The 23,388-nt window shown below is 47.9% G+C and overlaps 1 protein-coding gene and 1 long non-coding RNA gene across 3 annotated transcripts in view; one reads left to right on the top strand and one right to left on the bottom strand.

Annotated features, from left to right (window-relative positions):
- Window positions 1-8,203: 8,203 nt before the first annotated feature.
- Window positions 8,204-22,685, bottom strand: LOC142254526 (uncharacterized). The gene is made up of 4 exons (XR_012727251.1): window positions 22,357-22,685; window positions 8,595-8,920; window positions 8,397-8,456; window positions 8,204-8,316 (listed from the first exon to the last, which is right to left on the bottom strand). It is a non-coding gene; the product is annotated as an uncharacterized LOC142254526 (long non-coding RNA).
- Window positions 18,652-23,388, top strand: part of SPON1 (spondin 1) — a 2,596,838-nt gene continuing 2,592,101 nt past the window's right edge. For both annotated transcript variants that reach the window (XM_075326637.1, XM_075326638.1), the window contains exon 1: window positions 18,652-19,079. In XM_075326637.1, the coding sequence (XP_075182752.1) occupies window positions 18,854-19,079 (226 nt within the window). In that variant the 5' untranslated portion in view covers window positions 18,652-18,853. The remainder of the gene's footprint in view (window positions 19,080-23,388) is intronic.

The raw sequence follows: 23,388 nt of genomic DNA, 5'->3' as shown, positions 1-23,388 counted from the left end.
GTAAGTGATAGGAACCTGAATAAAATGATACTGTGATATCTGCAATCTGATGTATTTTCCCAGAGAAATCCATGTTTTTCTTATGTGTATATGACCTATTTCAGGTTATGGGCCGGACACTGATCTGTAAGAGAATCTTCCTCCAGAGCTTATTGTACATAGGAGGCTTTAGGAGTGTAAAGCTGGTGTCACACATAACGACAACGACAATGACGTCGCTGCAACGTCACCATATTCTGTGACGTTGCAGCGACCATAGATGATCGTTAGTAAGCTGTCAAACATGCTATATGAGGCTAGCGCCACACATCCGTGCTGCCGGCACGTGTTTGTCATTTTTTACACGTACCGGCAGCACGGAGACAACTTAACCAATGCTACCCTATGGTAGCAGCCACACACACGTAAAACCACACGGAACGTGTGTCCGTGTGCGTTTGTACGTGTGTGCGTTTTTGAAAGCACTGACATGTCCGTTTTTTCACCGGCAGCACGGGTGTTACACGGCCCGCACCCGCACCACACGGGTGTAGTGTGGATGCGGTCCCGTGTGACACGCGCCGGAGAAAACACACATGTCATTGAAAAAAAAAACAAAACATTAACTCACCTTCTCCAGCCCTCCTGTCTCTGCCGCTGCTGCCTCTTGCTGCCGACCGCCGCTCATTATTCTCATTGAATATTCACTTCACTGCCTGGCAGCAGCAGCAGCGGGGAGACGGGAGGGCTGGAGACCGAGGATCAGCACCACGGACAGCAGCGCGGACATCAGGAAGGACCAGGTGAGTATAATAATTACTGATTCTACGTGTGCTATCGCGGATAGCACACGTAGAACACACGTGTCATGCACGTACCAGAGACACGTACTTACCTGCACGCAACACGCAGGGAAAATACGTGTCTCTCGGCACGTGCGTGAATTTCACGTGAGTGTGGCAGAAGCCTAAAGCAGCGACGGAGCAGCGATCATAGCGACGTCGACGGTCGTTGTGTGGTTTCAGACATGTCTGCACGACGAGTCAGACTTTGATAGAGGCGTGGTTTTAACCCCTAGACACGGTTTGCGTTATCTCTTTTCACGCCCCCTCTGTTCCTATTGGTGATCACTACAGCGCTTTGCGTTGCCTTTCTTCACGCCCCTCTGTTCCTATTGGTGATCGCTACAGCGCTTTGCGTTGCCTTTCTTCACACCCCTCTGTTCTGATTGGTCATCACTACAGCGTCGCCTGATTGGGTGACCGCATCAAACAAAGGACGACGCAGTAGCGCTTCCATTCATTCTACCTGAGCTTTTTCAGAACGCAGTTTGCTGCAGTGATTCTATCAATTTGTTGATTTCTTCTTGGATTTTTAATATTCTTCTGACTTAAAGGTAAGTAATTTTTGTGGGCAGTATTATACCAATATTCTAGTACATCGTGACATTAATATAGCAACTGTATTCTTGTATATTGGGGCAGTATTATAGTTGTTATATTTATCTATGTACATAGGGGGAAGTATTATAGCTTTTCTATTCCTGTACATAGGAATATATATCTACCGTATTTTTCGGACTATAAGACGCACCGGACTATAAGACGCACCCTGGTTTTAGAGGAGGAAAATGGGAAAATAAAACTTTAAGCAAAAAATGTGGTCATGACACACTGTTATAGGGCGAGGATCTGCTGCTGACACTGTTATGGGGGTAATGTCCCCAAATTCTCTACTAAGGTACCCCATCCTGGTAATGATCCTCCTGCCTTGTATATGATCCTGCTATAAACCCCCATCCATCCTGTTCACATACCCCCCCCATCCAGCCTGTTCACATGCTCCCCCCCATCCAGCCTGTTCACATGCCCCCCCCATCCAGCCTGTTCACATGCCCCCCCCATCCAGCCTGTTCACATGCCCCCCCCATCCAGCCTGTTCACATGCCCCCCCCATCCAGCCTGTTCACATGCCCCCCCCATCCAGCCTGTTCACATGCCCCCCCCATCCAGCCTGTTCACATGCCCCCCCCCATCCAGCCTGTTCACATGCCCCCCCCCATCCAGCCTGTTCACATGCCCCCCCCATCCAGCCTGTTCACATGCCCCCCCCATCCAGCCTGTTCACATGCCCCCCCCCATCCAGCCTGTTCACATGCCCCCCCCCATCCAGCCTGTTCACATGCCCCCCCCCATCCAGCCTGTTCACATGCCCCCCCCCATCCAGCCTGTTCACATGCCCCCCCCATCCAGGCTGTTCACATGCCCCCCCCATCCAGCCTGTTCACATGCCCCCCCCATCCAGCCTGTTCACATGCCCCCCCCATCCAGCCTGTTCACATGCCCCCCCCATCCAGCCTGTTCACATGCCCCCCCCATCCAGCCTGTTCACATGCCCCCCCCCATCCAGCCTGTTCACATGCCCCCCCCATCCAGCCTGTTCACATGCCCCCCCCCATCCAGCCTGTTCACATGCCCCCCCCATCCAGCCTGTTCACATGCCCCCCCCATCCAGCCTGTTCACATGCCCCCCCCATCCAGCCTGTTCACATGCCCCCCCCATCCAGCCTGTTCACATGCCCCCCCCATCCAGCCTGTTCACATGCCCCCCCCATCCAGCCTGTTCACATGCCCCCCCCATCCAGCCTGTTCACATGCCCCCCCCATCCAGCCTGTTCACATGCCCCCCCCATCCAGCCTGTTCACATGCCCCCCCCATCCAGCCTGTTCACATGCCCCCCCCATCCAGCCTGTTCACATGCCCCCCCCATCCAGCCTGTTCACATGCCCCCCCCATCCAGCCTGTTCACATGCCCCCCCATCCAGCCTGTTCACATGCCCCCCCCATCCAGCCTGTTCACATGCCCCCCCATCCAGCCTGTTCACATGCCCCCCCATCCAGCCTGTTCACATGCCCCCCCCATCCAGCCTGTTCACATGCCCCCCCCATCCAGCCTGTTCACATGCCCCCCCCATCCAGCCTGTTCACATGCCCCCCCCATCCAGCCTGTTCACATGCCCCCCCCATCCAGCCTGTTCACATGCCCCCCCCATCCAGCCTGTTCACATGCCCCCCCCATCCAGCCTGTTCACATGCCCCCCCCATCCAGCCTGTTCACATGCCCCCCCATCCAGCCTGTTCACATGCCCCCCCATCCAGCCTGTTCACATGCCCCCCCATCCAGCCTGTTCACATGCCCCCCCCATCCAGCCTGTTCACATGCCCCCCCATCCAGCCTGTTCACATGCCCCCCCATCCAGCCTGTTCACATGCCCCCCCCATCCAGCCTGTTCACATGCCCCCCCCATCCAGCCTGTTCACATGCCCCCCCCATCCAGCCTGTTCACATGCCCCCCCCATCCAGCCTGTTCACATGCCCCCCCCATCCAGCCTGTTCACATGCCCCCCCCATCCAGCCTGTTCACATGCCCCCCCCATCCAGCCTGTTCACATGCCCCCCCCATCCAGCCTGTTCACATGCCCCCCCCATCCAGCCTGTTCACATGCCCCCCCCATCCAGCCTGTTCACATGCCCCCCCCATCCAGCCTGTTCACATGCCCCCCCCATCCAGCCTGTTCACATGCCCCCCCCATCCAGCCTGTTCACATGCCCCCCCCATCCAGCCTGTTCACATGCCCCCCCCATCCAGCCTGTTCACATGCCCCCCCCATCCAGCCTGTTCACATGCCCCCCCCATCCAGCCTGTTCACATGCCCCCCCCATCCAGCCTGTTCACATGCCCCCCCCATCCAGCCTGTTCACATGCCCCCCCATCCAGCCTGTTCACATGCCCCCCCCATCCAGCCTGTTCACATGCCCCCCCCATCCAGCCTGTTCACATGCCCCCCCCATCCAGCCTGTTCACATGCCCCCCCCATCCAGCCTGTTCACATGCCCCCCCCATCCAGCCTGTTCACATGCCCCCCCCATCCAGCCTGTTCACATGCCCCCCCCATCCAGCCTGTTCACATGCCCCCCCCATCCAGCCTGTTCACATGCCCCCCCCATCCAGCCTGTTCACATGCCCCCCCCATCCAGCCTGTTCACATGCCCCCCCCATCCAGCCTGCTCACATGCCCCCCCCATCCAGCCTGCTCACATGCCCCCCCCATCCAGCCTGCTCATATACTCCCATCCTGCTATATGCCCCCATCGTGCTCATATACCATCCTGGTATATGGCCTGTATCCTATAGCACAGAGAAAAAAATAAACGTTTATACTCACCTTTTCCTCACTCCCTGCAGCACCGATCACATCTTCCTCTCTGGCACGCTGATCTGTGTGTGTGGAGCCGTTCCCCTGCAGCACGCGATGTCTTCCTGTCTGTGCCGATCAGCTGACCAGCTCAGCACAGATCAGCTGACCGGCACAGATCAGCTGACCGGCACAGACAGGAAGTCATCGCGTGCAGCAGGGGGGCGGCTCCACACACGGGGACGGGTGAGTGTAGTGATTCACTGCACCCCGCGCTGGTAATGACGCGCGGGGAGCAGTGAATACAGCCGCACATGATCACTCCAGGCTGTAATTGCCAGGGGTGATCATGCCGGCTCTTTACTATGCGCGCGTCCCCGCTCGTCCTCCCGCCCACCTGTCAGTGCCGGCTTCAGCGCTGAGAGATGGGCGGGAGGATGGGCGTGCATATGTAATGAGCGGGCCCACGTGGTCACGAGCAGGCGCTGCTGCTGCCTGCTCGTGCCCCCGATGACCCGCAGCACCCTCATTCCCAGCCGCAGCCCTATAGTCAGACCATAAGACGCACCCCCAACTTTCCCCCAACATTTGGGGGAAAAAAAGTGCGTCTTATGGTCCGAAAAATACGGTATATAAAAATATATATATATATATATATATATAATATATATATGGGGCCAGTATTATAGTAATTATATTCTTGAACATATAGCTATTTTCTACATATATATATATATATATATATATATCTATATCTATAGATATATATGTATATATATTTATATATTCAATACCGCTGTACATATAGTTATGTTCTTGTACATAGGGGCTGTATTATAGTAGTTATATTCTTGTGCATAGGGGCAGTATTATAGTAGTTAAATTCTTGTATATAGGGGGCAGTATGATAGTAGTTATATTCTTGTACATAGGGGGCCGTATTATAGTAGTTAAATTATTGGACATAGGAGCAGTATTAAAGTAGTTGTACATAGGTGGCAGTATTATAGCAGCTATATTCTTGTGCGTAGTTTCTAACAATGTAGTAATACATTAATTTTCTTTTTTTTCAGATGTCTTCCAATAAGCAAGAATTTATAAGGGAGGTGATTGATATGTATCGATCCCTGCCTTGTTTGTGGAAGATTAAGTCAGTAGATTACAGCAATCGATATAAGAAAAAGCTGGCCTATGAGCAGCTTGTTGAATTGTTCCAGCGGCATAACCCTACGGAGACCATTACGTCTGAGATTGTGCGAAAGAAAATCCAGGGTCTTCGGACCGTTTTTAAAAAGGAACTCAATAAGGTGGAGAAGGCCAGCAAATCTGGTGCCGGAACGGAGGAACTTTACGTTCCAAAGCTTTGGTACTACGATTTGCTGGCCTTCATCAGAGACCAAGAGGTCCCACGTACAATAACATCGCTGTCCTTTTGTCCCGAAACACAGCCTGAGGTCCGGCCTGACACCCCAGTTGGAGATGTAAGTACCTTTGTGAAACTTTTGATGTACATGGCATTATTTAATTGAAAATAGTTACTACGGTTTTCTATGATTACTGTTGCAGATTTCAAAATGTATCCCTTCCAGTTCAGATAAGTATACTCCTTTACTAGTTTCACCACACTCTATTTTCATACCGTGTAATGACATTTCATATCTTGTAGTACTAGTCTGCCCCTCCCATTAGTTTCCAGTGCATGTGTATCCCTGTGCCTGCTGCTCATGATATCTGAGTTTAACATCATTTTTATTGTTCCGCAGGATCGGTGTGAAGCTGTGCCAACAGCGACTGGTGGGGAAGATGAAATTTCCGGGACTTCAGAGGAGACAGCAGAAGCACCATTACCACGGCGGATCTCCTCAACCCGTAAAAGGCAGCCGAACAACACATCATCAACAGAACTTATGGATATGGCGAAGAAAATCCTAGAGCAGCACAGCATACCATCCATTTGCGGATTTGCCCAGCTTATGGATGAAAGACTCCGTAAGCTGGATGACAAACAAAGAGGTCATGTAGAAAGGGTCATGCTGGAGGCCCTCAACAAGGCGGCATTGGGGAAACTGACAGACTCCTCAAAAGTGTGGGAAGTAGATCATCGACAACACTCTTCATGGGACCAAGTGCCATGGATGAGGATGGAGCCTCCACCACACCTCCAGCATGACCCCCCCGCACAGTATCCCATGTTCCCCCCCAACGAACCAATTTTTCAGCCCACAGAGGCAACATTTAAATGACTCTAGTAACCAATACCAAAATGTATAGTTTTTGTTTTTTGTTATAATATTTATGCTGTTTTTGTTGTAGTTTAAGCAATGTTAGGGAATTGTAATAAAAAATGTCTTTGATTTCAAACTTTTGTACAGCTTTCATGAATTCTGCATAACATTATTCACGGGGTAAAGGGCTGGGTGGAGGTCAGGGCCGCCATCATGGCACAACTCTACAGATGCACATATATAATGTGTGTGTGTGTGGTTTTTTTTTAAATTAAGAATGTTTTTGTGGGTTCTTTGTTTTAAAGCTGTGGTGGGGAACATAGTGCTCTCCCTGCTGCCTTATAGTGCTGTCACCTAATGCTCTCCGAGCTGCCTTCTAGTGCTGTCACTGTCAGTGCTGTTTTTGTTATGCCACCTACAGCTCTTTGTGCTGCCACCTATTGCTGTGTCGCCCAGGGATTGGGGGGGAAATGAGATCCTGGCCAAGGGGTTACTTCTGCAGGTATCCCGGTGTCGTGACCCGGTCTGTGATGTCAAGCTCCCAAAAAAGAGGGGGATTAGGTAGGGGGAATTGTCTGTCACGCCACCTGTGGGTTGCGTTGATAAGGTGGTGGCACCGCCACTGCCTCTGGGGACCGTGCCCGGGACTGATGATGTGGGGCAGCTAGGTGGGATACCCTCCACGGGTAGGGGGATTTATAGTCCCAGGGCCCAATTGGGAGAGGTAGTTTGTAGAGTAACGGGTACAGTCCTCGCCTTGTACCGGGTGGTGCAGGAGTACTCACAGTATAAACCAATAACTAACCCCAGTCCAGTAATTAACCAAGTTGCTGGTAACAGGTGCCAACGGCCCGCTGCTGTGAAGACGGGTCCCACACCCGTGTGTGTAATTCAGGTGATCTTTTCCTGCCCGAGGTATGTGTCTTCTTTTCACACTGGTCCGTACTGGGTCCCGACAGCTGGCACCCCTCTCCTGGTCCACTTCGGGTCCCACAAGAGGCTGGCCCATTACTGAGGCCGTGAGTACCACTCACCCCAGCCCCACACAGGGGCTGCTTATGTGACGCCCTGGACTAGCCAGGTGGTCTCAGAGGTAACATCACACACACACCCTCCCCTGGACAGTCAAGATCATTGAAAAAAAAACAAACCTTGTTGGCACTCTAGAGTCTTGATGTCCTCCCGTTTTCGTGGGGAGGGGGTGAGTGGGGTCTGATTGGCTGGTGTGTGTTTGTGTGGGAACCTCCCCAAGGGAGAGTGAAATCAGCATCAAAAACATGTATGCAGACCTCTGTAACACCCAGGTTTTGCCAGGGCGGCACAGTGCTCTTTGTGCTGCCAACACAGCTCAGGGTGATGTATATGCCCCATATTCTTAAGGGATGTATATGACGCAGCCTCTCCTGGGATGTATATGCCTCAGTGTTTCCTGTGATGTATATGCCCTAGCTTCTCCTGTGTTGTGTATGCCCCCAGCCTCTCCAGACCAAGACAAACATGGCAATGTAGTGGTGAGAATCAAAATGATCAATATCACCGAACATCACAGTCTCTCCAGCCACCACTCTGGGGCTGATTTTATTAATTATTTTAACAAATATAGCCTGGTCGTGTTCAAGTTGATAATTTGGTGTGGCCCTCGTTGGTTGGTAGAAAATTCCAAATGGCCCACGGCAGTAAAAAGGTTCCCAAACCCTGTTTGAAAGTTTTGTCCAAAAATGTAAACAACAGCGAAAATAAACTAGAAAGATTTATGTGAAATACAAAACAAAAAAACATTTAAATCACAAACAGATTCACATTTAGTGGTGTTGTTGTTGGGCTGCCAAAAACTGCGTTAGCATCTCCCCATGACGCCGGACGGCTTCGGACAAACGCCGGTGGGAGTCCACCCGGTCCTGTACTGTGGGGATTTCTGTGGAGGGAATGGGAAAAGTTAACCATCCTTGTTCCAACATCGAACTGACAGGTATATGTTTTTTGTTGACCACTTACGGTTCTGGGGTTCATCACCTTCATCCTCCGAGGCGCTGACGGCCCAACCAGATCCTGTGGCTAGGGAACACAAATCAATTATTAGTACACGACAGCCAACCATTATTTTAACATAACATCCATGTATCCTTTACAACTTGTAGGGACACCATGTTATGTGCATAAATTACAGGAAGGGTAGCCTGCACAAAACTCAACTGATGCGGGGGAGAAGGCATCAGTAGAATGAGAAGTATGGGGAGACAGGGTATACAGTGGCGATGGGGTTGAAGGAAGAGATGGGGTTGCAGCAGGTGATGGGGTTGGAGAAGGAGAGGGTGTCCCAGCAGGTGCAGCAGGCGGAGGTGGTGGATCTGCAGCAGGAGATGGTGGAGCCGGCGGAGATGGTGGATCCGCAGCAGGAGATGGTGGATCCGGCGGAGATGGTGGATCTGCAGCAGGAGATGGTGGAGCAGGCGGAGATGGTGGATCCGCAGCAGGAGATGGTGGAGATGGTGGAGCTGCCTGTGCAGCTGGAGGTGATCCTAGGTATAGGAGAAAACTTTTATTGAGCGCATAACTCCAGGCCACCATGGCTTACGCCTACTTTACACCATACAATTCTGCATACGATATCGTATGTGATGTGACACGCCCCCATCTTATGTGCGACAACTGAAATTTGTTGACCGTGTCGCACCTATGCTTTGTTCCTGTCACAAGTATTTACCCTTCTATACGACCATCCATATGTAAGAAGCGGGACGCAGGTAAGTTGCAGTTCATCATTCCCGGGGTGTCACACACTGCGATGTGTGCTGCCTCGGGAACATTGAACAACCAGACGTTCAATTTTTAGTAATTGAATGACGTGTATGCGATGAACGGTTATTCGTTTAATCGTAATCGCATGTAGGTTTTACACACTACAATATCTCTAACGATGCCGGATGTGAATCACTTACAACGTGACCCCGCCGACACATCGGTAGATATATTGTAGCATGTAATGCCCGTGTAAAGACTGCTTTTTTACGTATGTTTGACAAACCTTTTTCTCGGGGTACCAGACACATGGGGACCACTTGCCTCAAAGCAGCAGACATGCTGCATTCATTGGAAAAACAAGGCACAAAAATCAATCACTTAAATTCTTCTATTTTATTCTGTTCTGTAAATAGTATAACATATGGCTTGTACTCAAGGCTTCTTATGTCACTCTGATATGCACCGAGATAACAATGATAATCAGGTCAATGGACAATACTCCAAACGAGATTACACAGCATGGTTTATTGCGAAATGGTTTTTGCAAAGACTGATCAAATGCTAATATATGCAAAGAGAAAATAATCCCATTATACCCCAGGAGCATTGAAGTTTTTAGGTATCTGTAATTTAGGGGTGCTTCACACACAGCGAGCTCGCTGCCGAGATCGCTGCTGAGTCACGCTTTTTGTGACGCAGCAGTGACCTCATTAGCGATCTCGCTGTGTGTGACACTGAGCAGCGATCTGGCCCCTGCTGCGAGATCGCTGCTCGTTACACACAGCCCTGGTTCGTTTTCTTCAAAGGCGCTCTCCCACTGTGACACACAGATCGCTGTGTGTGACAGCGAGAGAGCAACAAATGAAGCGAGCAGGGAGCAGGAGCCGGCGTCTGACAGCTGCGGTAAGCTGTAACCAAGATAAACATCGGGTAACCAAGGTGGTTACCCGATATTTACCTTAGTTACCAGCCTCCGCAGTTCTCACGCTGCCTGTGCTGCCGGCTCCGGCTCTCTGCACATGTAGCTGCTGTACACATCGGGTTAATTAACCCGATGTGTACAGCAGCTAGGAGAGCAAGGAGCCAGCGCTAAGCAGTGTGCGCGGCTCCCTGCTCTCTGCACATGTAGCTGCATTACACATCGGGTTAATTAACCCGATGTGTACTGTAGCTAGGAGAGCAAGGAAGCGGTGTGCGCTGGTAACTAATGTAAACATCGGGTAACCATACCCGATGTTTACCTTAGTTACCAGTGTCCGCAGCTTCCAGACGCCGGCTCCGTGCAAGCGCAGCGTCGCTTGCACGCCGCTGCTGGCTGGGGGCTGGTCACTGGTCGCTGGTGAGATCTGCCTGTTTGACAGCTCACCAGCGACCATGTAGCGATGCAGCAGCGATCCTGACCAGGTCAGATCGCTGGTCGGATCGCTGCTGCATCGTTAAAGTGTGAAGGTACCCTTACCTATGATCAAGTTTGCATACCATACATTTTACAAAGGATAATTAGCTCTTTTTCGCCACCTTGTCCCTCTGATATGCACACTAGATATCTTGGTTTAATGTTATTATTTTCTTTGGAACATATTGCATTTGAACTACAATGTGCTTTCCAAGCAACCTTGCTCTAATCGCGTTTGGAGCATTGTCCAGTCATCTGACTATCCTTCTTATCTCGGTGCATATCTGAGTGAGCAAGTTTAGAAGCCATATGTGTGTGTATATTTCTAGTGCATATGTTTCAGAAATAAATCCCCTCCTTTGGGTCCTCGCCAAACTACCTCATATTTTACACAATTGTATTATTATTGTTTGTAAATTTTATATACATTAAGATTTTTTTTTTTATTTCAATAATTGGTCATTGGCATTTTGTGCCATGTTTTTTCAATTGTAATCACTGGGTCACCAGTGTCGGGGAAGAATATCCCAGTTAATGTCCATGTTATGAAAGTATGTATGCTGCATTCATTGCTGCACTTATGCATGCGTGGGGAGTGGGTGACAGGTCCTCGTTAACTCGTTCAGCACCCATGTGTTCTATTTTTTTTGTTTTACTGATTTTTTTCAATACCTTTCATTTTTCCACCAGACAGAACTTTTCAGAATTTTCAGTCAATGTTCCCATATGTTTTCTGCGGGAACCTCACACCACTTTTTATTGCTGTAAGCTGCGTCCAACACCATTAAAGGGGGCTTTACACACTACGACATCGCAAATATAAGTCGATGGCATCACGGAATTCTTGACGCACATCCGGCCGCATTAGCGATGCCGTCTGTTGCGTGTGACTCCGATGAGCGATTTTGCATCGTTGCAAAAACGTGCAAAAACGCTAATCGGCGACATGGGGGTCCATTCTTAAAAATCGTTAATGCAGCAGTAACGAAGTTGTTCCTCGTTCCTGCGGCAGCACACATCGCTGCGTGTGACGCTACAGGAACGAGGAAGCTCCCCTTCCATGCCTCCCGGCCACATTGCGGAAGGAAGGAGGTGAGCGGGATGTTACGTCCCGCTCATCTCCGCCCCTCCGCTGCTATTGGGCGGCGGTTCAGTGACGTGGCTGTGACGCCGTACGGACCGCCCCCTTAGAAAGGAGGCGGTTCGCTGGTCACAGCGACGTCGCCGGACAGGTAAGTATAGGTGACGGCTCTGGGCGATGTTGTGCGGCACGGGCAGCGATTTGCCCGTGTCGCACAACAGATGGGGGCGGGTACCCACACTAGCGATATCGGGACCGATATCGCAGTGTGTAAAGTAACCTGTAGGCCAGGGGTGGGCAATTAATGTTCCCATGGGGCCGCATGAGAAATTGGGATGGTTTTAGAGGGCCGGACTAATATAATTAACTCAGTTTTACCCAATACTGTATATAGCATATATACTATCCCTTCATACACAAACAGTAAGTTACAGACTGTGTGACCCCTCGTGGCCCTGCACGCACACATATCCTTTTTTTCTCTGGCAGCACAGGTGTCACACGGATCGCACACTGATGTGATCTGTGTGACATCAGTGTGACAAATACCAGAGAAAACACTGATCTTTTTAATAAAAAGATTTTCTATATTTACCTCTCTCCAGCGCTGCTGTCTCTGGCTCTGCTGCCTCCCGCTCCTTATCGCTGGTAATTATACTCACTGAATATTCACTGCAGTGAGCAGCTGGAAGCAGGGACAGTGCTGGGGACCGCATCGCTGAGTGAGTATACAGGTGTGTGTGTATGTTGAGAACCTGGAAGCCGGAGCATCTCGGGGACTCGTCACAGTTCCCAATGAACTCTGATGAACCCATGAAGCTGTAGCGTGGGTGTCGCAGGATGGTCATCAAAGTTCATTGGAAACTCTGATGACCTCCTGGAGGCCACTGTGCTTGCAGAATACTCACCTGTCCCTGCGGTGATGCCCTCAACGGTGCTGTGCCCGGTGCTGTCATCGCGATGCTCCGGCTTCCAGGTCCTGAGTGCGGTGAATAATCAATGAATGAGCAGTGGTCAGGAGCGGGAGGCAGCAGAGCTGAAGAAAGCAGGTAAATATGGAAAATCTTTTTATTTCACAGACTCGTGTTTTCGCCGGTAACTGACACATGTATGCAAACAGGTACCGGAGAAACATAATCAGGCCCTGTAATGGCGGTATGGCGCTGCAGGGGGCGGGGAGAGAGCACGTGGTACCACTCGCAGTTACGGGCTTTTCTCTCTGCATCTTCTTGGGTCCGGCTGCTGCATCTTCTTCTCCTGCCGGGGCGGGAACTTTTCAAATGACACACACGCGCGACGTTCTGACGACATCAGTGCGCGTGCGTGTGTGTCACAGAGAAAGTGCCGGCAGGAAACAGAGGACAGATTCCTGCGTTCCGCTGCTGCACTGTGCGGTGCTGCAGTATCTGTCCTCTGTTCCCTGCCGGCACGCAGCATGTGATGAGGGCAATCTGACCACGGGCCGCCCGGAGCCTGGAGCTCTGGACAACAGGTCAGATTGCCCTCATCAGTGACCGGCCATCAAGGATGCTCGGAGCCAGGCGGGCCGGTCACAGAGAGTAGGCGGGCCGGATGTGGCCCGCGGGCCGCCCCTTGCCCAGGTATGCTCTAGGCCATAAAAGGTGATCCTACAATATCTTTTTGGGGATATTATATTTAACATGTTTACTAAATGGTAACACCGATGTTTCGATCCATGATCCATGAACCATAAAGTCATGGGTTGTTCATGGGTAAACAAAACCGAATCGGACCAAAGCCGCTAAACAGCACTCACCATGACGCCTCTCGATGTCTGCTCAGATGCTGGCGAGGAGATCACTGGACTTATAGCGAAGGTCTGCCAGTTTCTTCCTGATTTGGGTTGTGGATCGCTCCACCCCAAATTTACGGGCCAGGCCTCTGCTAATTAGCCTCAGCACAGTCTGCTTGTGAAGCATGGGATGGTCATACTCTGCGTCACAAAAATAATCTTTTTTGACCATCATTTTAATCAATAACGGACCTCAACAGGCCCCCATGGGGAACTGCGAATCCTGGCCGCCATGTTCCCACCTCTGAGCATTAACAGAACATGTACGCCGCCCAACAGACTTCAAAGGCGACGTAAGCAACGTCATCACGTCACGTTCTGAACAACGTCGCAGTAGCGATCCCGCTAGCGGTCTCGTTGTCAACGAGCCGCTCGAACCGCGTCACAGTAGCGTTCCCGTTCGTGAAACTAGTGGTCTGAATAAAGCTAGCACAGAGTCACAGTAGCGTTCCCGTTCGTGAAACTAGCGGTCTGAATAAAGCTAGCACAGAGTCACAGTAGCGTTCCTGTCTGTAACCGAGTCAGACAGCAAAAGGCATAGATAGCACTTAAATTTTTGATTTATGTTTGTGTATTGGATTTTTGTGTTATGGAATTATGGAATGGAAAGTTATGGAATATTCTTGTACATAGGGGCAATATTATAGTAGTTATATTCTTGTGCATAGGGGCAGTATTATAGTAGTTATATTCTTGTACATAGGGGCAGTATTATAGTAGTTATATTCTTGTACATAGGGGCAGTATTATAGTAGTTATATTCTTGTACATAGGGGCAGTATTATAGTAGTTATATTCTTGTGCATAGGGGCAGTATTAAAGTAGTTATATTCTTGTGCATAGGTGGCAGTATTATAGTAGTTATATTCTTGTGCATAGGGGCAGTATTATAGTAGTTATATTCTTGTACATAGGGGCAGTATTATAGTAGTTATATTCTTGTACATAGGGGCAGTATTATAGTAGTTATTTTCTTGTACATAGGGGCAGTATTATAGTAGTTATATTCTTGTACATAGGGGCAGTATTATAGTAGTTATATTCTTGTACATAGGGGCAGTATTATAGTAGTTATATTCTTGTACATAGGAGCAGTATTATAGTAGTTATATTCTTGTACATAGGTGGTAGTATTATAGTAGTTATATTCTTGTGCATAGGGGCAGTATTATAGTAGTTATATTCTTGTGCATAGGGGCAGTATTATAGTAGTTTTATTCTTGTACATCGGGGCAGGTGGGACACCACCGCTGCTGTTGTGGGGCACCAAGGGGAGAGTTAGTGGCAGCTGGATGTTAACCCCTCCGCGGGTAGGGATGGTTGTCCCGGGGCCCAATGTCTTTTTGCTGGGTATAGCAATGGCATAAAGTGTTAGTGGTATCATTTTGATTTACAAATCTATTATGGGAAGGAGAATAGAGCGGACATGGGATTATACTCTATGGGCTATCGGTACAGAGGACCTAAATGGTTGTTGGTACAAATGACAGTCAATGTAATAAAAGTCATCAACCATAATAGTATATATAACATTTTATTGAACAAATGCAAACATTATAAAATTCAGAAAGATTAAAATAAAACGGACAACAAAAATATATTATTAAAAAAACAGTATAGACAGCAAAATGCTCAGTAGGCCTCTATAACATCTGTTGCTGCCAACTTACAGCACCAGGACCGTTAAAATATTGGCAGTAGTTTTCTCGGCAGGCCTTCGCATCATCCTTGTTTCTGCCATGTATGACCGGTTGAAGGCCTGCGATTGCGGGAGCGTTAGCACGCCACTCACCAAGAACCACTTCCCCATTTGTTGGTTCCACAGAGTCCACGAAACCAGGCGGACTGTACGCATTTACATCTTGACGACGAAGGAAGTTGTGCAGCGTGCAACAGGCCAAAACAACAGAGTCTATTGATTGTAGCTTTAGGTTAATCGGAGTGTGGAAAAGTCTGAAGCGGTTGGCCATGATCCCGAAGGCATTTTCTACTACCCGACGTGCCCTTGACAAGCGGTAATTGAAAATGCGTCTTTCCTGCGTAAGAGAGTTTTGTGGAAACGGTTTCAGAAGATTGGCATGAAGCGGGAAGGCTTCATCGCCGACAAAAACAAAATTAAGGTTTCCTGTGGTCTCAGAGTTGGGTGGCAAGTGCAGGGCACCGTTCTGCAAATGCTCACCAAATGCTGTGTGCTCCAAAACACCACCATCAGAAACCCTGCCGTTCATGCCAACATCGACATTTATGAATTCATAGTTTGCATTAACAAGGGCCGTCATGATGAGGCTGAAATAGCCCTTGTAATTGTAGAAATAGGATCCGCTGTTCCGTGGTTGCGTGATGCGCACATGTTTTCCATCCAAAGCCCCACCACAGTTTGGGAACTGCCAGAGCTGCTCAAAATCCTTGGCAATTTTTTTCCATGCCTCCACTGTTTTAGGAAATTGATTATCGCTGCGTAGACTGCGAACAATTGCATTACATGTCTCAGGAATTATTACGCTGAGCAGGGACCTTGAAACAGCAGCAGAAAAATGCAAGTCTTGGAGGGAGCGTCCTGTAGCCAGGAATCGCAGTGTGACTGCCAATCTTTCATCTGTGGGGACGGCAGCACGCATCTTTGTATCCTTCCGTTGAATGAGTGGCGTAACTCTTTCCAGTAACAGTTTGAAGGATTCCTCTGACATCCGCAGATAGTTGCGGAAATCATGAGGATCCTTCTCCTGCAGCTCTCTTATAAGTTGCATGTGTGAGAATTCGGACCTCCTCTGCAGCCACTCTCTGGTCCACATGCGACGCTTTCGCTTTGAACGCCTCTCTAGCATCCGTGCCTCATCTTGTCGCCGAGCTTCCTCCACCAGCATTGCAGCAACTACAACAGAACACTGCGTATCATCCATGATGTGCAAACTGCTAAAATAAAACAAAATAAGAGAATTTTAAACAATATGTATGTATATTCCTATATACCGGAATATAAAAGCTAAAATACTTCCAGCTATGTAAATAAATTAATATAACAACTATGATACTGCCTCCTATGTACAAGAATATAAGTACTATAATACTGCCCCCTATATACAACAACCTAACAACTATAAAACTGCCCACTATATACAAGAATCTAAGTACTATAATACTGCCCCCTATATACAAGAATATAAGTACTATAATACTGCCCCCTATGTACAAGAATATAACTACTATAATACTGCTCCTATGTACAAGAATATAACTACTATAATACTGCCCCTATGTACAAGAATATAACTACTATAATATTGCCCCCTATATACAACAATATAACAACTATAAAACTGCCCACTATATACAAGAATGTAAGTACTATAATACTGCCCCCTATATACAAGAATATAAGTACTATAATACTGCCCCCTATATGCAACAATATAACAACTATAATACTGCCCCCTATATCCAAGAATATAACTACTATAATACTGACCCAGAATACAACTATAATATTGCCCACTATATCCAAGACTATAACTACTTCTCCCTGTGTATAAGAATATAAATATTATAATATTGGTTCCCTAAGTACAAGAATTCAAGTAGTACAATACTGTTCCCATATACAAAAGTACTATCCTATATACAACAATTTCAAAGCATACCTACCTTTTCAATCACAAGGTCTGATAAGAGGTCTGATGAAAGATCCAGAAAACACGACACACTAGCGACGCCAGACAGAGAATGTACTTCGTAGAACAAAAAATGGATGTAATAACAGTGACGCCTTCGGCAAGGTACCCAATCGGAACGCTGTTGTAACCACCAATCGGAGTCGTAGGGGCGTTGCAAAATAGACCGCAAAAACACGCCCTTATCCTGCCTTCAGTACTACTGTTTTCAGCGTCGTAGCGATGGTCGCTGCTGTGGTGTCAAACACAAGGATGCAGCGCTTATCAGCATGGCGCAGTGGGATAACAGCGATCAAAAAATGACCTGGAACATTCAGGAGCGAGCAGCGATTTCGCAGAAGGGGTCTCATCATTGTTATGTGTCACACACAGCGACGTCGCTGTTGAGGTCGCTGCAACGTCACAGAATATGGTGACGTTGCAGCGACGTCGTTGTCGTCGTCGTCGTTATGTGTGACACCAGCTTAAGACATGTAATGACTGACAGACTGCTTTCCTGATCTACATGTCTCACACTGTTAACTCCCCTTTTTAATTACAATTATCTCTGGAGGCTGATTCTCAGAGAGATCAGAGTCTGGTCAATAGTTCTTAAAAGCTTATTGACGTACAGTATAAGAAAAATGTGGATATCTCTGGATGACGATATAGGATTGCAACTTTTAAGGTATCACTTTATTCAGTTTCCTATAAGTTATATGCCCATATACAGTGTAATATATATATATATATATATATATATATATATATATATATATATGACGGCTTAGGAGGGTTGATCCTAGAAACAGAATTCCTTTAATTTGATTGGCTAGCAACAAAGCAATAATGTCAGAATCACTTTATCTTTGGATCACTGTTATTTTAAAAGGGTGGCGAGGGCGGCTAACAGCTGATCATTTGAGATTGACGACATGTTCTAGGGATGTCATCAATATCCTCTGACTTCTATCCTCGAAGCACTTTATATATTTCACCATTAAGGTGTGTTTCACACATTTGTTTTTTTATGGTCAGAGACCGAACAGTGATTTATGGACTGGCTGTGGATTCCTTAACCTGAACTTTACAGCCTTATGGGCATATTTGAGGCTGCAGGGGTCAGGAGACCCGTGATGGATCCGTACATCGTTGATTGTACTCAGTCTTTGATACATTAGTATGTACTAGGATTGTGAAATATGATCGTGCAGTAGGTTGGACCGTTCAATATTTTTCCATCAGATTGTGCAATGATGATAACTTCATTCATCCCCCGATGTTACGGTGTGAACAAACGTCAGCTCTATAAGCACTGAACATGACTCAAGGAGCTCTCACCCATCTAATAAATCTGTGCACTAAATATAGGTTTACTTTCAGGGTCTTAAATAGCTAAACTCTAGCAATAGGTTACTATGTGATCTTCGCCTCCCAAAAATTGTAACACAGACAAACCTAAAAGCAAAAAGGGAAAATGTAGCTTAGTACCTACAGTAACTATAGGCTGTGGGAGGAATGTGCATGATTCACTCTCAGCCTGTGAGCTCAGACTAGAGCAGATTTGAGCTGGATGTCTAGGAGACAGCAGTGTCCCCTGTGCTCTGCTATTTCACTAAACCCTGTGAATTCTGCTGGCTAAGTAAACATTGCTGATAATCACATCCAGGAAAGAAGGCAGTGGCTCAGTCCTCCATCTGGGAACATCTCATTCCACTATTCTCTCACTTGCAGCTTCTGGACACTGTTCTTGCAGATTTTTAGTTTCCTGAAATGGGACTGCCTCTGCAATCTTTCTTGTTGCATTTCGTGGTGGTGACTTGTTTTGTAGCAATCTGTGGATTTATGGATGAAACTGTGGACAAAGCAGTGAAATCAGAAGGATATTGTAGCAGGATTCTAAGAGCACAAGGAAGCACAGGAAAAGAAGGATACAATGAATTTTCCCTGAGAGTAGAGGGAGAGCCGGATTACTACAAGCCAGGGAATACTTATAGGGGTAAGTGCTTGGGGGGATGGTGCCCTGCTCTCATTATTAGGGGCTTTTCCCATTTAGGAGTGATGTGTCCAGTGTTCAGTGTGGAACAGCTGTATAATATATACTGTACACTATGTAATACTTACAGGGGTTAGTCCTCAAGGGCCGCCAACAGTGCATGTTTTCAGGATTTCCTTAGTATTGCACATGTGATATAATTTTATCACCTGCACAGTTGATTCCAACACCCATGCAATGCTAAGGAAATCCTGAAAACATGCACTGTTGGCGGTCCTCGAGGACTGGAGTTGGATACCCTGCTATATACTGTACACTTTGCTGCATACTCCACCCAGGGAATACTTACAGGGGTAAGTGCCCCGGGGGATGGTGCCCTGCTGGCATTATTAGAGTCTAGATAAAATGGTATCCAGCAGCGGCATCCGGTAGTATAAAAAAATAAATCCTTTATTTAATCCTTTTAAAAATACAGGACTTTAAGAAGACAGAAGGGGATACGTTTCGGAGTGATCCTTATTCAGAGTCTGAATAAGGATCACTCTGAAACGTGTCCCTGTCTTTTTAAAGCCCTGTATTTTTAAATGGATTAACTAAAGGATTTATTTTTTATACTACCGGATGCCGCTGCTGGTTACAATTTTTTCTGTACTCTTTGTGAATTTGTGTCCGACAACCATGTGTCCTTGCACTGTCCGGTAAATCTGGCTTTCTGAAGGAGCAGGAGAGCGGAATATACTTTTTCTTGTTTTTATATACTGTATGCTATGCTGTATAATAAAAGCCAGGGAATACTTACAGGGGTAAGTGCCTTGGATGGGAGAGGGGGGAGGGAATGGTGCCGTGCTCCCATTATTAGGGTCTATTCCGATTGAGGAGTGATATGTGCAGTGTTCGTTGTGGAATAGCTGTATACTATATACTGTACATTGTGCTGTATACTACAAGCCAGGGAAAACTTACAGGGGTAAGTGCCCAGAGGCATGGTGCCCTGTTCTCATTAATTGGGTCTCTTCCCATAGAGGAGTAACGAATGCAGAATTAAAGTGTGGTACAGCTGTACACTATATACTGTATACTGTACACTATGCTGTACACTACAAGCCAGGGAATACTTACAGGGGTAAGTGCCCAAGGGGAAAGTGGGGTGTGTGGTACATTGAGGTCTCTTCTCATGAAGCAGTGATGTGTGCAGTTGTGAAATCGAGAGGTTGCTCCCAGGATATAGCGGGCCACGAAGAAGGAACGAGACAAGACTAAAGCTTGCTTTACACGTTACGATCCAGTATACGATATCGTATGCGATCGTAACCGCCCCCATCGTATGTGCAGCACGTTCAATTTGTTGAATGTGCCGCACAAACGATTAACCCCCGTCACACATACTTACCATACGACCTCGATGTGGGCGGCGAACGTCCACTTCCTGGAGTGGGAGGGACGTTCTGTGTCACATCGACGTCACGCGGCAGCGGGACATAAACATCCCGCCCACCTCCTTCCTTCCGCATTGTCGGCGGGAGCCGCGGACGGAGGTAAGCTGTCGTTCAATGTTCCCGGGGTGTCACACACTGTGATGTGTGCTGCCTCGGGAAGATTGCACAACCGCACGTTCAATTTTTGAGGAATGAACGACGTGCATGCGATGAACGGATTTTCGTTCAATCGCAATTGCACGGAGGTTTTACATGCTACAATCATACTTACGATCTCAGATGTGCGTCACTTATGACATGACCCCGCCGACACATCGTAAGATTTATTGTAACGTGTAAAACGGGCTTAAGGGTGGCTTTACACGCTACAGCGATCTCATTGGGGTCACGGATTTTGTGACGCACATCCGGCCGCAGTAATGATCTCGTTGTGTGTGACTCCTAGAAGCGATTTTGAATTGTTGCAAAAACGTTCAAAATCGCTCCTCATTGACATGGGGGCCCTCTTCCAATTATCGCTGCTGTCGCTTGGGCGAAGTTGATCCTCGTCCCTGCGGCAGCACACATTGCTACGTGTGACACCGCAGGGACGAGGAACATCTCCTTACCTGCCACACGCCAGCAATGAGGAAGGAAGAAGGTGGGCGGGATGTTAATCCCGCTCATCTCCGCCCCTCCGCTTTGATTGGGCGGCCGCTTAGTGGCCTTAGAAAGGAGGCGGTTCGCCGGTCACAGCGACGTCGCCGAGCAGGTAAGTACGTGTGACGCTTCCGTAGCAATAATGTTCTCTACAGCAGCGATCTTCACATATCGGCATAACGATAGGGGCGGGTGCTATCACGCTCGCCATCGATAACATCGGATAGCGATGTCGCAGCGTGTAAAGCCCGCTTAAGTGTAACCACAAACTCTTTATAACCTGATAAGGAAATCGGGAAGTGAAACTAGTGCAGAAAGCAAATATCAACACAAAGGAGTGTACAGACACCCAATTACTGAACTGGGATCAGCGTGCTGGGCTAACAACTGATTCCAATAGTACAGCAACCACCAGGAACAATTTAACTAACCAGGAACTTCTAGAAGCACTTCAAGGTGTAAATCACTGGGAGTATTAAGCTGGGTTTACACACTGCAACATCTCAAACGACATCGCTGTAACGTCGCCGGTTTTGTGACGCAATAGCGATGTTGTTTGCGATGTTGCAGTGTGTGAAACCTATCAGCGACCTGGCCCCTGCTGTGAAGTTGCTGATCGCTACAAGTCATTCAGGACCATTCCTAGGTCCTTTGTTTCCCGCTGTGCAGCATGAAGTTTCAGTGTGTGAAGACTTTGCAGCGACTTTGTTAGCAACTTCCCTTTCAAAAGGCTGCTTATCAACGTCCCCAACAACCAGCTAGGTCGCTCTGCAGGTCCGGATCGCTGTTGCGTTGTTGGCCAGGTTTGCCTGTTTGAACGCTCACCAGAGACTTAACAGAGACTTAGGGAGGTCGCTATTGCGTCACAAAACCGGTGACGTTACAGCGATGTCCTTTGCGATGTTGCAGTGTGTAAACCCAGCTTTAAGGAGCTGTCCCTAGACCAGCACACCAATTAACAATCTTAGCAAAACCTCTAATTCTCTACTCTTCCCCCACACTTATAAGCAACACAGGAAAGTACCCCGGAGTTAAACACCTGCTAGCAGAGATACTCAACCAGTAAGATTCAGTACTGCAGCAGTTACTGCTGCGTATATTATATATTAGACACCTGGTTTGGCGCCAAAACCACTACTGAGTTAGTGTGCACACTTGTCCGCAAAAACAAAAAGATATAGGCCAGGCCTGAGCTCAGAACTTACTGTTCCACCATTTTTATCCAGGAAGGAGGTATCGGCTCTGCTTTCAGCTCCACAGACGTTCCCTCAGGGCTCGGCAATCACGGGCATAGATCACCTCAGGGCTTGGCTCCGCAGCCATTCTCTGTCTCTCTCTGGCAGCCATTTATATCCACTCGCACTCCAGGTCTGCTCACACAGCCGTCCGCAGACTGTTTCCAACACTCCAGGTATTCAGCTCCGACCAGGACACAGGTAGCCATTTCTCTCTACAGTCTCCTTGCTTCTGAGTCCTTGTCTCTTTCCTCCTCCCAGGCTGCACAGATCTCCCTCCGGTGGCTGGGAGGAGGCATTGCAGGAGAAGGCATTACAGATGGCTCACTAGGAGAAGGTATTGCTGCTGAGGAGCCACCAGGAAACACTGCTGCTGGCTCATCAGTCCTCTCACACAGTGTTCAGTGTGGAATACCTGTATACTATATACTGTATACAGTACATAATGCTGTATATTACAAGCCAGGGAATACATACAGGGGTAAGTGCCCAGGGGGAATGGTGACCTGCTCTCATTATTTGGGTCTCTTCTCATGGAGTGATGTGTGCAGTATCCAGTGTGGAACAGCTGCATACTATATACTGTAATGTACACTGTACTGTACACTATGCTGTAAACTTCAAGCCAGGGAATACTTACAGGGTTAAGTACCCGGGGGGGATAGTGCCCTGCTCTCATAATTAAGATTTCTTCTCATGAAGGAGTGATGTGTGCAGTGTCCGGTGTGGAGCAACTGTATACTATACACTATACTGTATACTACAAGCCAGGTAATGTTTACAGGGGTAAGTGCCCAAAGGGGATGGTGGCCTGTTCTCATTGAGATCTCTTCCCATGGAGGAGTGATGTGTGCAGTGTCCGGTGTGGAGCAGCTGTATATTATATACTATACTGTATATACTGTACTATTTACTATGCTGTATACTATATACTATACTGTACACTATGCGTATAATATATACTATTCAAAGATGACATGTATATGGAGCAAAGCTGAATTT

This window comes from Anomaloglossus baeobatrachus, chromosome 10 (genome assembly GCF_048569485.1).
Source record: "Anomaloglossus baeobatrachus isolate aAnoBae1 chromosome 10, aAnoBae1.hap1, whole genome shotgun sequence".
NCBI lineage: Eukaryota > Metazoa > Chordata > Amphibia > Anura > Aromobatidae > Anomaloglossus > Anomaloglossus baeobatrachus.
This window is presented reverse-complemented; position numbering and strand designations above follow the sequence as displayed.